The following is a 16,255-nucleotide window of genomic DNA, read 5'->3' on the forward strand; positions in this document are numbered from 1 at the left end:
AAAGCAGAGCATGCCTACTAAGCAACGTAGTCAACTAAGACACAAAAATAATTCATCATGGAAACTTTGTGCTGTTTATTTTTCTCTATGATCTATCTTCGTTTTTTAGGTTTAATTTTACGCTTATAATCAAAAGATATTTGGATACTTTTACTGCCATCTGTTGCACTGCTGGAAACCAATAACTTCAAATAAGCAAATAAATTAAACCGACCATTAGTGACTTCTGAGTCACGTTATCGATTTAGGCTCATTCTATTGGATACAACGCGACCTCCCAGACAGCTAAAGAATGGAAAACCATTACCTTCCACATTAACAAACACACAAAAAACACATTAACACAAACATTTCATAAAGGAAAACTGTAAAATTTTAATGCGTTAGGTAATAATATTTCTGTGTAACCATTAAGTTATTTATGTGGCTTTCATTATGTCGAAATCTTTGCACTGCAAAATTGTTCATACGTTAGATCTGACTTGCTGACTGAGAGAATCAGGTGTGTGATTACAGTCTGTACCTAACAAAGTGGCCACTGAGTATATATTCAAGTCTAGTGTGAAAAGTGGTTATAGTTAGGTCCTCCTTGCTATGTATACCTTTCTGCATCCTTTAGAATAGAAACTTCAGGGAGACATTGTAAGCTAATGGCTTGGTATAATCTCCGCTTACTACAAAGTAATTATAACAACAGCTCCTATTGATGTTAAGCGCTTAGTACAAGCTTGTCTTCAGATACTGGAGTTATTTATGGTACATGGCTGTAAGAAGGAAGAGAAAGTGGCAAGTACACACAAGACTTAGAGCAGGCAGGCAGTGTACAACAAATATTTGAATGATAAGATGTATTTTGTCAAAAAATATATTAATAGTGGGGGTGGTGCAGTAGCACAGTGCCTCATAGCTCAAGGGTCACCGGTTTGATCCTGAGATCAGCTTACGTCTGTTTGGAGTGTTCACATGGGTTTCCTCAAGAAACTCTGGTTTCCTCCCACCTCCCAAAAACATGTCAGAAGGTGCACTGGCTAAACTACCCCTAGGTGTGAATGAGTGTTTTCCCAGGATAGGCTCAGGATCCATCAAGACACTGACCAGGATAAAGTGGTTACTCCATAATGAAAGTATAAATGAATTAAATATTAATAGAAGAAAAACACAAGTTCAAAAGATTGTAGTTGTAATATTAACCCCTTCTTACACCCTTCTTATTCTATTCTAATAAATCACTTGTAAAATAGAGGTACAGTTTTGTTATATTCCACCCAAAAACCTTTGCATTCAATTGTTTGTCTCAATAAAGACTACAAACCTGATGAAAGAAAAAAAAAATACAGTAGAAACCATTACAGAAATGGTTTTCAAACCTAATGGTTTTCAAACCATCAGCTAACCATTAAAACCATTACTATTATTTATCCTTAATGGTATCCACCAGGCATAACATGCCACCAATAAAGGGCAACAGATTTCCAGCACGGGGAGAACATGCAAACTCCGCGTACACAGAACAGTGGCGCGAATCGAACCCCCAACCCTGGAGGGATGAGGCGAACGTGCCAACCACTAAACCACCAGGGATCATTACAGTTTCCATTAAAACCAGTACAATTCCCATTATCATCATTAAAAACCATTACAAGTTCTATAAGGGTTTCCATTGTTTGTTTGTTTGTTTGTTTTCAGCAGGAAACACTGGCTCATATAGCCTACAGAAGCCGAATTATGAGCCAGATGCCGAGATGAAGAGGTGAAAACGAAAAGCTAAGCTAATGTTCATTTGAATGATATGACTGAGAAGTGTCTGATTTGTATACAACAAAATAGATGAGCTTCCGTTTTGCGAAATCTGAACCTCAGTTTTATTTATGTATGTATGTATTTATTTATTTACTTACTTACTTACTTACTTACTGTTGTAATACTCCATGTCCACCGATAGGCGGCAGTAAATAAAATCTTTATCCAAACAAACAGTAAAGAAAACTGACCAGAGAGAAACAGGAAGTGACTCTTTACACATCACGTAGACAAGATGAACCAAGAGAAATATCCTCGCTCCTCAATTGAGGATGATTTTAATTATGGCACGAATGTTGCGACGGCGAGCGTACACATCCGGATGGGTAAGTGAGAAATAGTGTTGAGTTAGCTGAACGAGCTAGTTGTTATTTTGCTAACTGGCTACATTTAGGCCAGCTGGGTTGAGCTATATAAATAGCCACATTTATGCGGAATATATATCGGCCATTTAACAAAATATGCATGAATAAAAATAATTTAAAAAACAGGATAAAGTTGTGCCTATTGTGGTTTAAAACTGTAGTTAGTGGATTAGTGTTGGCTTTGAAATGCAGAGACGACTAAAGTACGTCATGTGATTAGCAAAACTACCCTGCTGGAGAAAACAAACAAACAGTAGAAACCATTCTAGAATTATCACAGAAATTCTAATGGTTTCCACTAGAAATACCATTACAAATCATGTCCATTAGACATAACATGCCACGAATAGAATGTACCAGATTACCAGTAGAGACTCCCAGGGATAATTATAATTTCCATTAAAACCATTACAAATTCTATTGGTTTTTCTCCCCCTCGGCAGGGTAATTAACGTTAAGTGATGTTTGTTGTTGTTTGTTTCCATCTAGATTTCCTACGCAAAGTGTACACAATCCTGTCCGTGCAGATAATCCTGACCACAGCTTTGTCTGCCCTGTTTATGTTCTGTGAGCCCATCAAGAACTTTGTACATTCCAGGTAAAAGCACTTCATTCACCCATGAAACGAACGCCGTACAGAGCACTATACTGACCGAATGACGAACGCCGTGCTATGAAGTCTTTTGTCCTTTGTTTCCTTTCCACAGTCCCTCACTGGTCTTGCTGTCTGCAGTTGGATCTCTGTTTTTGATCATTGCTCTGGCTATTTACCGCCACCAGCATCCCATCAACCTCTATTTACTCCTGGGATTCGTGAGTAGAGCCTGCCGTTTACATTCCCCTTTGCGTTCACGTGTAGTAGACTGAAGGTGCGCCGAGTGAAAGTGGAGAATGTGTAAGGATTCATAGCCTGATAGATCTGGATGCAGAGGCTTTTTTTTAGGAAAAACATCTGATGATCTCCAGACACCCATTTCTGGATTGTATCCTCTGTTACGGTTTTTATCCAAATACATGCATTTATGTCAATAATTTACCTGAAGACAGCTCATCGGGCCAAAGACTAACTACAGGGCTAGAGGCGTTAGCTCAGAAAAAGGTTTTCACTGGCTTTCAAACAGTTTTCACTGTTTGAAAAAAAAAAAGTTAGCCGTGGAAACAGAATGTTTTTAAAGACTTTTTGGAAGAGTGTTTATTCTTCCTGGTTCACGTTAAAACTCTGTTCAGAGTCCGTGGCACTAGAGGGTGTCCCAGATGTCTCCGTACACAGGGGACTATGTACTGTATATCAGCACCACGTCAGTGGATGGTCGAGGACGTGTATTCCTCGGTTGGTCTGCAATACTTCCAGAATTTTTGAATGGGTTAATAAGTTTGGCAACATAAACTTAAGTATGAAAACGTTTGGAAGACATTTTGCTAAAAAGGTGTTCGTTTTCCTCTTTGGGTGGAGACTTTTGGGACACTCCAAGTGTCACAAAACTGGTGAACAGTTAAAGGGCCACTACGAAACAAAATGTAATCCTATTAAATTTTGTTCTTTATAGTCATAAACTAATGATTAATGGTTAAGCATTGAAATGTAACCATTATCACCATTCAGTCATATTAGTTACCTATCCAGACTTTTGTAAGCGAGGAGTTTTGTGTAACTGGACCTTTATAAATTTTAGTTGCAGACTCCTGCACTAGAGACTAACACTGTTGTTGTTGTTGTTGCAGACCATGTTGGAGGCCGTGTCTGTAGGTACAGCTGGTAAGTTTAGCTGAACTCAGTCTCTGAAGACAATGAAGGGATATTTTTAACCCCTTCAGTGCTACAATTTTACTTTTGGTGCATGTGCTGTACCCCCAGTTTTATATTTATATCACACAGGACATCTTTGGGTCATTTTCTTTCTTTTCTTTTTTTTTTGTCAAAAGAATAAAACGCATCTTAAGAACTGGTGAAATATCAATTGAGACCAACTGATTTTTACCAAATTGAAACAAATAGATAGATTCACTCTGTCACATTACCGCCATATCTTATTTGCGCTCGTACCTGATTACGCGTATGTTGGTGGATGGTTTTGTGTGTCATTAGTCGTCCCTAAAATCATGGATGTATTCAATGTTGGGCATTTAAAAAAGTTACCATGTTGTCACTGAACAGAAAATCCATTGTTGAGTAACATTATTATTTAAATAGAGACAGGCACATGCTGATGATGATTTCATGCTGCTGTCAGTTGTGTTGAATAAGCTGTCAGAACCACAGATGAGTGACACACATCCTTTCCGTAAAAACATTGTGGTGTTCCGCCGCCTGTTGCACTTCACAGCTGGTGACAGATTCACTGATTTAATACTCGTACTGGTTTAATAATCGTGCCTCGGCTGCACTGCGAACGCACCCGGTATCTAATAATCCTGATGATTTATTAGCCAAGATCAGCAGTTGCTTACTCCATGTTTTGTCTTTGGAATGTTGTATTTAATGCAGTTTCTCCTGCTTTTCAGTGACGTTTTATGAATACTCAGTGGTATTCCAGGCCTTCGTGCTCACATCAGCCGTGTTTGTTGGTCTGACTGCCTACACACTCCAGTCCAAACGGGACTTCAGCAAGCTCGGCGCTGGGTAGTTCTCTTCCCACAGCTCACATTTGTCCCATTATGTATCAGTTAGATCTTTCATACTGATCTCTGAATGTGCTGTTTTATTCGCTAGGCTGTTCGCTGGTCTGTGGATTCTCATCATTGCCGGCTTTATGAGGGTGAGTGCTTCTTCACTGATTTCATGCAATCGAACTTGCTGTCCAACTGTACACTGGTCGAACTGAATATCAGCACCCGTTTTCCTGACTGTTTTCTCCTGCTGTACGCTAGATTTTCTTCCACAACGACACGGTGGAGCTGGTGTGCGCCGGCGCCGGCGCTCTGCTCTTCTGCGGCTTCATCATCTATGACACACACGTTCTGATGCGCAAGCTGTCGCCCGAGGAGCACATACTGGCCTCAATCAACCTGTACCTGGATATAGTCAACCTCTTCCTGCACATTCTGCGCATCCTTGACTCCATGAAGAAGAACTGAGTGGTGAACCTGCATGTTCTTGCTTCTGTAAGCTGATGCAGGTGGCAGGTGATTTCTGTGTTGTTAGTAAAAATCAATTACATCCATGAAATCTTTGTGTATTGTCTCTTTAGGGTATTCTTTAGGCCCATGTGCTGAACATGCTCGTGATTTTAAGTCAAAAAGACCATAGTCAGTTTATTAGGCACACCAACCTTGCTCTTGCACCGTTTAACATTAGTTAACTATATTATATATTAACTAATATATATTATATTTAACACTAGTTAATTATATGTATTATATTATGTGGTTATCAAGTTTGCCTCACACCTCCAGGGTCGGGGGTTCGAATCCCGCCTCTCCGTGTGCGCGGAGTTTGCGTGTTCTCCCCGTGCTTCGGGGGTTTCCTTTCCCAGTCCAAAGACATGCATTGTAGGCTGATTGTCATTTCTAAATTGTCCGTACTGTGTGCGATTGTGCCCTGCGATGGGTTGGCACCCTGTCCAGGGTGTCCCCCGCCTTGTGCCCCAAGTTTCCTGGGATAGGCTCCAGTCTCCCCCGTGACCATTTGTAGGATAAGTAGTATGGAAGATGGATGCCATCAAAAAAGTTCAGCTAAAAATGGCACTATTTTTTTTTGTTGTTCCATAGAGGGAAAAGACATAGCATTTTAAACAGGGGGAAAAAAATAGATCTGCATTAAAGTGTCAAATCTAATACTTTACAAATGGTGATGATTTAACCTGTTCATCCTGTCCTCCCTGTGCCCAGTGTAATGTGAAGAGACCGCCACAGGACAGATATTACTTGGGTGTTTTCAGTAATTGTATATCAAAATGACCCAAATGTTGCACGAGGGTAGGTGTACCTAATAAACTGGCACCTAGTGTCAGGGGATGTCATCTTGTGATATCCTTATATTTTTTAGTTGATCGTTCTGTTTACTAGGGGCGTGACCGTTGGATGATTCAGAGTGATTTAAAAGGCAACGATTGAATTGAATCAAGGCAACAATCGTGAATTGATTATTATTAATTATAATTTATTATAAATCAATTCATCTTGACAAAGGATGGTAGCTATTGAGTAAAAAAAATTATTCATATTTTTAAATTGATGTGTAAATAGGCTAACAAGGTGATTTGTCCATAACTCTGATAATTCTCTGCGTCGTTGTGATTTGAAATGAACAGCACCCCGGGTTCTGAACAAAGTTGGCCACATAATGATCAGAGGCTACTAAAATGAATCACATAGTATCATAGCAGATTCAGTGGTGTCATAATATATCTAATAATCGCCTTAAGAATGGAAATTGTATTACGTGGAAGCCCTCGGTTTACACCCCTACTGGTTTATACAGAATTAAATTACTTTCATTTGTATATATTGCTTTTATTTTTGGATTTTATCTTGAAGAGAAACATAACTCCTCTTGCACGCTTAATTCAAAGAGGCACATTTAAACACAGACAAGTATGCTAACACTTTAATCTCACTTCAGATCATAATTAGATAGATCTACAGCAGATCAGTGACTGGGTATGAATTTCAGGAAGTCTTTGATGCGCTTTGTTTTTATGAAGATGTTTTAACGTCGTAATGTGATGGTCACTCGGGAACAGAAGTGCCAGTCTTAATGACGCTGAGTCACTGACAGCAGTGTGATTCCATGTATTTTCCTTTTCAGTGTGCTTATGATGAATACGGCAATATTTAATTGTTTGGGTCATAATGAAGTGCTCATCAGTAATTATTGTGCGAAGTTATCGATGATAAAAAACAAGAGCTGAAAGAGTTCTATACATTGATCTGCAGTGTTGGTTATAATGAGGAGCAAATTATTACAGAGGGCCTTTGGAGCAAAGGATCATTTAAAAGGGCTTGGTAATGTCTAAGAAGAAATGTTTAAAATCAGGTTTAGTATGAATATGGTGTTCTTGCAGCACGAAGTTGCTTCAGGTAAATACTCATACTCCTTTCCCTCACGGTGGTGCTGCTTTATGGCCACCACATTTTTAAAAAATATTATTAATAATAATAATGTTGAAAGGAACTGCCCATGGTGACTTTAACTGGGAAACTCTGAATGATTCAGGGGTCTAGGACGTGTGTTTAGGACGTGTGTCTTTAGAAAGAGACGGGTCCATTCATTTAAGTTCATTTTGAATTTTTTTTTTAAACTTTCATTTCTGTGCAGTTTGCAGTGCCGTGCTGTGTATATGCAATATTTTAAATATTCTCCTGAGAATATAATGAAACCTATGTTTATTTTCAATTTCATTGTAATTTATTAGCATATCTATATGTGCAATATTATTGGGGAAATTGTAGCTCAGCGATAAAGCATGTTATTAACATTTACATAAATTTATTTATACATTAACATAAATTTAAATTGCTGAATGTATTATCAGCTGAAGTATCAATGGGGATTAAGATTCTGTATGTATAAAGTGATATAATTAATATATTAAATATATGACACGCTATGCTGTTCATATTTCTTTCACTATGCTGAACAAGTGAGGCAGTATAAATGATGTACAGTATATGGTTTCTCACTAGACATTTGCACTTCATTAGTAATTACTGTGACCGTGAGCCTCATTTCATAACCACCACACAATGAGACAACTTTGGTTTCATCCACATGCATGAGAGCCCCGTCAGCACTGCAAGCCTTGTAGAGATAACGTCTGATAATGTCTCTCAGTAAATTGGGAGAGCTGTGGTGGTTCTTTCTGGAGGGAAAATATTATCATTTCCAGTTTTCTGGTATTTGTTTTATGAATGTGTTTCGAGCAGCTTCACAGATATTTTTAGCGAGAAGTACAAAGTTGCTAGATTGATGGAAAATATGGGATATGTTTTTAAATTGGCATTCATGAGCTATGAACCAAAAAAATACAAAGATATCTCATTTAGTGCATGTAAAAATACATACACCAAATACACTGCATTTGTCATCTTTGTTTTCAGACAAATTACCATGTAAGTTCTGTAAAAATGTTTTACTGAAAGAAGTGAATGGAGTAGTTGTTAAGTTTATAATAATGGACAGTTACAGCTGTGCTCAGAAATTTACATATAGTCCATAAGACACAATAATAACTGAATTTACACAAATGAACCAGTCCAAAGGTTACATACATGTGATTATTAATCCCGTGTGTTGTTACCTGGTTGATCCACGACTGTGTTTATGTTCTGTGATAGTTGTTCACGAGTCCCTTGTTTGTCCTGAGCAGTTAAACTGCCCGCTGTTCTTCAGAAAAATCCTCCAGGTCCTGCACCTTCTTTGCTTTTCCAGCATCTTCTGCATATCTGACCTCTTTCCAACAGCGGCTATATGATGTTGAGATCCATCTTTTCACACTGAGGACAACTGAGGGACTCGTACATGACTATCACAAACCATGCCAGGTAACAACACACAATATAAAGCATGTAAACTTCTGAACTTGTTCATTTGGGGAAATTCAGTTGTTATTATTGTGTCTTGTAGATACGAGAGTGCATGTTGTTAGTTCCGTCTTCCTGACTTGCGAATTTGCACGAGACAGTTTTTCATTCCCAGAGACATCAATATTATCCTGTCAAAACTTTCTAAGTGTGTAATTTTAAAACCACATAGAGCAACAAAACAGGCTCAAATCGACTAGGACTAGGTGAAATTTTAATTGCTTGTTGGATTTTATCTTAAATACGTTTCTAATGACTCTTATGCATTTAAATTCAAATTCAGAGGGGTTTTAAAGGCATGACTATCATCTTTTTCCACATTATTCCCATTTTTTCAGTCTGTCGAGACTATAAGTCATGAAAATGAATGTGTTTCTAAATTTGAAAGTCAATTTCCAAAGCAAATACCATTCACACTCATGCAAGTGTTTTTGATTTAGGCAAAGCTTTTCTTTTTTTTTTTTGTGAGCAAACTTTTCCCGCAATCTTCCTCAGTTCAATGGATTCTATAGGAATTAAGATGTTTCCAAAATTAGGGATCGAAGTACTGAATCATAAATGCTAATTTAAAGTTAACTTTGAACTGATATTAAGTTGTTCGCTGTCAGTTGTTGGCATGTTCCTGAATCTGGAAAGTGAAATCTGTGGGTTTATTTTGAATAGTCATGCAAATTCACTTGCTTATCTAGAACAAAAAAAAACCAAGCAGATTATGGTATACTTTACACTTTCCCATTCCACATCAATTATTCCGCTCTAACTGAGTACAGTAATTGCTATAGATGTGAAGCCATCTAGTGCCCCAGAAATTCACTTTTTAATTTTTAAATAATCAGTTTATACTATCTGACTGAAACCACTCATTTCTCTTTGTGCCTATTTCTCACTGAAGTAGAGGGATCTGATGGGTTTCATGTAAATGCATTTTCACTCTAGGCCAGTGTAGTCACTAGGCCTAGTTTCACTAATCCCCTGCTGTAATGCCTCTGACTCTATTATCCCCTGATGTGACAACCCTATTTAATACATTATTTACTGTTAAAACCGTGCTTTAATGATGACAGAAGTCCGAGTCATACTTAGCTCTGGGTGTAAAATGCTAAATGCTTGATTCACTTGTTTGAGCCTTATTTTTTCCACAAGGGGGCGTAACCACCCCATATATAATAAACAATTTCAAGCCACTGTAGGTGTGAAATGTATTTCTTGATCACATTAGTGTCATTTCAGGAAGGTGTGTCCACATTCCTGAGCTAAAGTGCAGTCTTGTGTATGAGGACTTATGTCTTATGTCTGATGTGTGTTTAAAATGGTGTGTGTGTGTGTGTGAGAGAGAGAGAGAGGGGGATCTCTGAGTGTGGTCCTTGTTTGTTTAAGGGGTCACAATGAGCCATCCGCTCCCCTCAAAACCCTTTTCTGTAGGCTCCTGAAAGATGGTAAAATCCACTTAAAATTCCAGGCTGGTTAGTGTTTTTAAGGAGGATGGGGGCACTTAGAAATTCTTGTGGGATGAGAGTAAGGCTTTGATCTAAGTGTTTTTGTCTTTCAAGTGGCAGCACAGTCTGGAAGAAAGAGAGAGCGCATCCTGTGTACATCCATGTTCACTCTCGCTAAAGTGCATATGGCCGACACGCACGCCCTACTGTCTGTTCCCACAGCATAAACACACGGTGTGATCCATACACACCACCCCACACCTCATTTAGACAGAACAGACCACACTGTTGTCCAGACAGTACATGTTCTTCCAAAGCATGCTACAGTCCATACTCATGGACAGCCTTATCCATTATACATATGCAAGTATGGCATAGTAATACAATAAATTAATAATACTTATGACTGTAATGTAATTTAGTGCTTTTTCTTCTTGTTTAATTTCTCTGACTTGGAGCTGATTCAGTACAAAGCGCAGTCTTATGAAAAGGTTCCATTGTCTGTTTAGAGGAACCGTAAACTGGAGCCTTGAACCATTAGAGTGGTTTCCAAGTAACAGCCCCTAAAGGAGCTAAAATCCTTTCTGAATGTTTTTTTTTTTTCTTTTTCCAGAGTAGAGTTTATAACAAACTTCTATTTGGACAGAATTTACAAATTTACGAACTTGCAACTTTTCTCATTTGTAAGTCGCTTTGGATAAAAGCGTCTGCTAAATGAATAAATGTAAATGTAGAACTTTCATTCTATTCTCCTCCAAAGGCATTTTGGAAAATCACCAATCAAGAAGGTAATCCACCTCGTTTTATTACACCTGCTATCCTGTTCCTGTATTATTGTATTATAATGCACCTTTTCATTCACTGCTGATGTGTTAAATAATTTAGCCCCAATGTACTGCAGGTCTCGGGGGTGTTTCAACCTGTTTAATCACCAGACACGACTGTCACATTGAAGCTCCATGAATCTGCAGTCTGGGCTAAAAAGAAATCAGCCCCACCTATGCTTCTTCATACCATTCTGTGTGTGTGTGTGTGTGTGTGTGTGTGTTTATGTGTTCAACATGAATGCTAAAACCTGAGCCTTCATTTTTTAAGGGCTTAACCCTGTAAGCCTGTTTATACCAGCTGGCCCTGGTCTTAAATTATTTGGCTGGTTATATGACTCTGTATATTTACATCATCCACTAACACTCCTCAACTTCCCATAGATCCAAGCTTCACATCAACTAAAATGACCCAGCCAATTTAATGTCAGCTCAGTGCTTCATTCTTGTGTTATTATTAAGCCCAAAATCCTATTCACAATCAAATCCTAGTCCCAAATCTCAAACGTTTATCCAATAACTATTTTCAAACCCATTATCATTAGGAACACACCCGATCTTAGTCCAGTCTGTGTCTGCTGGGTCCAGCACATCTCTGGATGCACTTTTATGTTGGTTTCTTTTTTTCTTTTTTTGCTTTTGATTTCTTTCATCCCCACCCTTGTTGCTTTTTAATTCCCTGTTCTAATTTGCCCAACTTTAATCTGAAGCATATTTTCCATTGTGCACGGGAGTTGTGTTGTGTGATGACGGCACAGCAGGTTTCCCTCTGATCTTACTTGGCAGCTCCGGAGCAAAGCAATGGGGGCCTTGGCCTTCCCACCAAGAGGTTGTGGAGTGCTGCATTTAACCTTCTTTCTGTGCCCTATTTGGTGGAATCCAAGCATTAAACTGAGTCAGTTTCCCCCTGTATGTGCTCCTCTGCCTGTTTCATGGTGTCTCTTCTTCCTGGTGTCTGGTTCTTCTGAATCTGATGGTTGATGTGTCGCCACTGGTATGATCACGGCCTGTCATTCACACTTTATGAAAACATTTATTCCTTATTAAAGGGACAACCATTTCCTGAAGGCGCTTAACGTGCCATTAGATCCTTTCATTTTGTTATGATCATGCATTTGTAAGAGCCGTATTATAACACACACCACCCCCCCCCCCAAAAAAAAAAAAAATTCCGCAAATAGCAGTCCTCCGACCTCTCCATCATCCTACGTGTTTTCTGTATTTTGCAGAGGCTGATTGTGAGTGGGGACAGTGCTGATCTCTTGGATTAGGCCATCTATTCTCCAGTTTAGCCTTTGATGTCTTGTCTCTGTGTGTCTCTCTCACGGCAACTCCACAGTGGCTCAGTGAGTCTGCTTTTGTTGCTTCTGCCTTTCTCCCCCATGCCAAGAGGATGATTTAAATCACTGGCATGTACACATACACACACACACCGCACACTGCCCCAAGAGACTTAACGAAGACCTCTTTGCTTTGGCTAGAAGCCTTACATAAGAACATGTTACAGTATATTGTGTTTACACACTGTCCTGCTCCCAGGATGAATAGGACATGAGCCACTATAAAATTAATTATCATCTTGCAATACACCACTCAATGTTTTTGTTTAATTTTACACTCATTCATGTTTTGTTTTTGTTTTTTGTTTTTTGCACACATGCAGTGAAAGTTGGTGGTAATATTATATGAGGTAATATTAAAATCTAATATCTATCAGTAGCTTGACAACAAAACTGTTAGCGCTGAGAAGTGCACGACTGTATATTACACGGACTTATTGATGGCATAATAAGAGTGATGTGGGGCAAACTGTTAAACTCACTTAAAGACAGGTAAATCTATAGGCAGGTGCATTTGTGGTTTGAAATTTTTATTTAATTGTCTGAAGACCATGATGTCCTATGGGTTCATGCTGTGTTTTCTCCAAATACTTAACATTGGGGGAAAAGATGATGTAGTAAATAATCGATCTAGCTGGCATTCATTGCACCCGCAACTGTATTTCACTGCTGATGATGGATGCGTTATGGATGTGTCAGTAAAGTGGGCTAAAAATATCAGCGTAAACGAAGATCAAATCTAGGTAGCGTGTCAGTCTGCACACCTGACACGACTGTCACTGATAGGCTGCGTGAATGTATAGTCTGGGCTAGAAACAAATCAGCCCCAGGGTTCCTTCTTTAGACCATTGGTGGTGGTGTTGCTCTTAATGCACAAAAGTCCAAAAATAATAAATTGTGTTTGTTAACAGCAAAAACATTTAATGTGCATGCCTAACTGAAACCTTATATTGATGTCTTTTGTATCTTTGAAATTTAGATGGGCTGCTAGCAGTTTTATACGAATTGTGCCTGTACATGTGAATGTTCTTTCACAATAAACCCGAAAATCTCTCTCTCTCTCTCTCTCTATCTTACTATCTATCTCTATATCGCTCTATCTATCTATCTATCTATCTCTATCTATTGAACTCTCTCCCTATCTATCTCTATATCTCTCTATCTATCTGTCTATTGAACTCTATCTTTCTACCTGTCTCTCTCTCTGTCTATCTGGCTATCTATCTATCTGTCTTTCTCTGTCTAATGTGTCTCGTATTTGTCTCTGTTTGCACTTGTGGCTTCTTGTCTCTCTCCTGGACCCAGCTTTGTCTGTTTCACCTTCCCGACAGGTAGCTGTACCTGAACACGTTTCTGAAGGACAAGGGCAGGGACATAAATTAAACACCTTGGAGAGAACACAGCTTTTAGATTCATTTCTCCCACCATCAGATGCTTTTTTTTTTTTGCAACACTGTAATTACTGGAGCTAATTGAAATCATTTTTGCTCATTCCTCAAAATAGTAGCAGTAATTTTATTAACTAATTCAGTTAACTGTTTATTGTTGTGGGGAAACTCCGTAAGAAAACAAAAAAGAGTGACATTTTTGTTTGGTTTTCTTTAGTGAGGGTAATGATGATGTGTTCTATTTTTCATTTTGCACGTTTGTCAACTTCTTCCCTTCTTTGTTAGATCATTTTTATGTAAGTCTATGTATTATTTTAACTTTACCCAATCTTCTTTTGTTTAATAAATTCATCTCATGTTTTGTTTGAAAGTGCGGTGTCCTGCTGGGACAGGAAGTGTGCTTTACTATGTTATTTTCTCCTTTTTTAATGTTTTAACCAAAACCTCTGTTTGAACCATAACACTGAGAATTGAATACTGTCTTGGGAAAGTTGTTTGCATGATAATTCTAATTAGTATTTCCAAGGAGGCTTTGAAGGAATTTAGGGCTGAAAATAACGATCATTTTCATAATTGATCAATCGGCCAATTTTTTTTTCCGATTAATTGGATGGGGGGGAAGAACAAAATTTCAATATAATTTTAAAAAATTTAAAATAAATTCCACAAACTGAGTGTTACGAATATAAATGTCAGACTAAAACTTCACATTAACACAACTGCAATTTTATAATAACTTCATTTTATAGTCATTATAAGTACAAACCACTTGAAGTATTTGTTGTGTTGAGATATTTCAATTGCTTTAGTTTTATTTGTTCATTGCAAACAGGTGAAAGTCTGTAAATTTTGACAATAAACCTGATTTGCAATGGGGGTTGAATAATTTTGATTAGAACTGTGTGTGTGTGTGTGTGTGTATGTATGTATATAATATATATATATATATATATATATATATATATATATATATATATATATATATATATATATATATATATATATATATAAAAATGTATGTATGTGTATATATATAAAATGTATGTATGTGTATATACATATACATACACTGTATAGTGGGGGAAATAAGTATTGAACACGTCAACATATTTTTATTTCCAATGAGGTTATTCACATGAAATTTTCATCAGTATTAACTAAAAAAAAAATCTGGAAATATAAAGAATTCACAACATTAAAATCCATAAATAAAGTTAAGTGTAATGACATGGGGAAAAAAGTATTGAACACGCTAAAAAAAAAGCAGTTCAATGCTTTTTTCCTGTCATTCCACTTTATTCCGCTTAACTTTATTTATGGACATTAATGTTGTGAGTTCTTTATATTTCCAGATTTTTTGAGTTAATACTGATGTGTGGTGAAAATTTCATGTGAATAGCCTCATTGGAAATTTATTTACTGAAAAAAATGTTCATGTTTTTAATATATATTTCCCCACTATAAATCTATAAATAAATATATATAAATATATATATACACATGACAAACAGTTGTGTTTTATGCGCAAAAAGCACTGATAATTAAACTATAGTCCTAAATCAATAATAAAAATGTCACTTTTACTGCACTTTACGGTTTCTCTTACTCACTGCCTTTAGGCATATTGTTTTACTTATGTTTACTTTGATGGTACCATTGTAATTCGACATTACAAATCGTACTTGCACTACACTGTTTATCACCGTGTCTACGTTGTGAGTGAGGAGCAACACTGCCTTGTTACTAATAGATCACTCCCGTTATAATAAACAACAGAAGTTACACTGCAAGCGTGCAAAAAAAAAACAGCATATAATGTCAATAAACTTGAATTAAACTAAACCGTTTAAGCAGTTCACACCAGTTTCCTCAACCCTTTGCACACAGTGGAGCATTTTAGATATAAATATAAGTTTGTGCTCGTCATGCTTCCGTGCTACACAAGCTCCACTTTGTAAAGTTTGCAAGTTACAATGTTCTTGGTGGCATTTCATATAAAATGCTCCCCTGTTTTAAAGGACTTAGAGGTCACACACTTTTTCCTGCTGTCACTTGACGATTACGCCTCCGTCTGACGGTGACTGACATCATGTTGGGCATAAACTGTAACACTGGCATAAACAGTAAACTGAAGAAACTCATTTTCGTTGACTCTGGGTATTCTGCTAAAGCTAGCGGCGTCTCATTACGTGTATTTGACATCGCGTGCCATCGTCTGGGAAACTGCTAATACTTCCGGTTAGTGAAAGAAACATTTCTTTTTAGATGATACTACCCTTGTAAAATTCACACACTAGCTGGTAGAGTGCATAGTGTAAGTGCATAGTATGTCATTTGCTGGTCTAGATGTCTGGTGTAAGTGCTGGTACGTCATAAACTTTGGTCTGTAGTCTCCGATGCGTGTTTTTGGAACAGAAGTAACGCAATGAGTAAACGTGCCCCGTGCCGCTCACAGACCGACTAATCAATAATAAGATTCATTGACAACGGTTTTCATAATCAGTTATTATCGATTTTATCGATTGGTTGTTGCAGCTCTAAAGGAATTGGAAGTACTCTGTCCATGGAGTGTAGCCTCCA

General features: G+C 37.7%; 1 protein-coding gene across 1 annotated transcript; it reads left to right on the top strand.

Moving 5' to 3' along the window:
• Positions 1–2,023: 2,023 nt before the first annotated feature.
• tmbim4 (transmembrane BAX inhibitor motif containing 4) lies at positions 2,024–5,331 on the top strand. The gene is given in 7 exon segments (NM_001200528.1): positions 2,024–2,126; positions 2,655–2,763; positions 2,873–2,978; positions 3,888–3,921; positions 4,668–4,785; positions 4,876–4,921; positions 5,034–5,331. Coding segments are annotated over 7 exon segments (711 nt in total). The 5' UTR covers positions 2,024–2,035; the 3' UTR covers positions 5,241–5,331.
• Positions 5,332–16,255: the final 10,924 nt, after the last annotated feature.

This window comes from Ictalurus punctatus, chromosome 19 (assembly GCF_001660625.3).
Source record: "Ictalurus punctatus breed USDA103 chromosome 19, Coco_2.0, whole genome shotgun sequence".
Classification (NCBI taxonomy): Eukaryota; Metazoa; Chordata; class Actinopteri; order Siluriformes; family Ictaluridae; genus Ictalurus; species Ictalurus punctatus.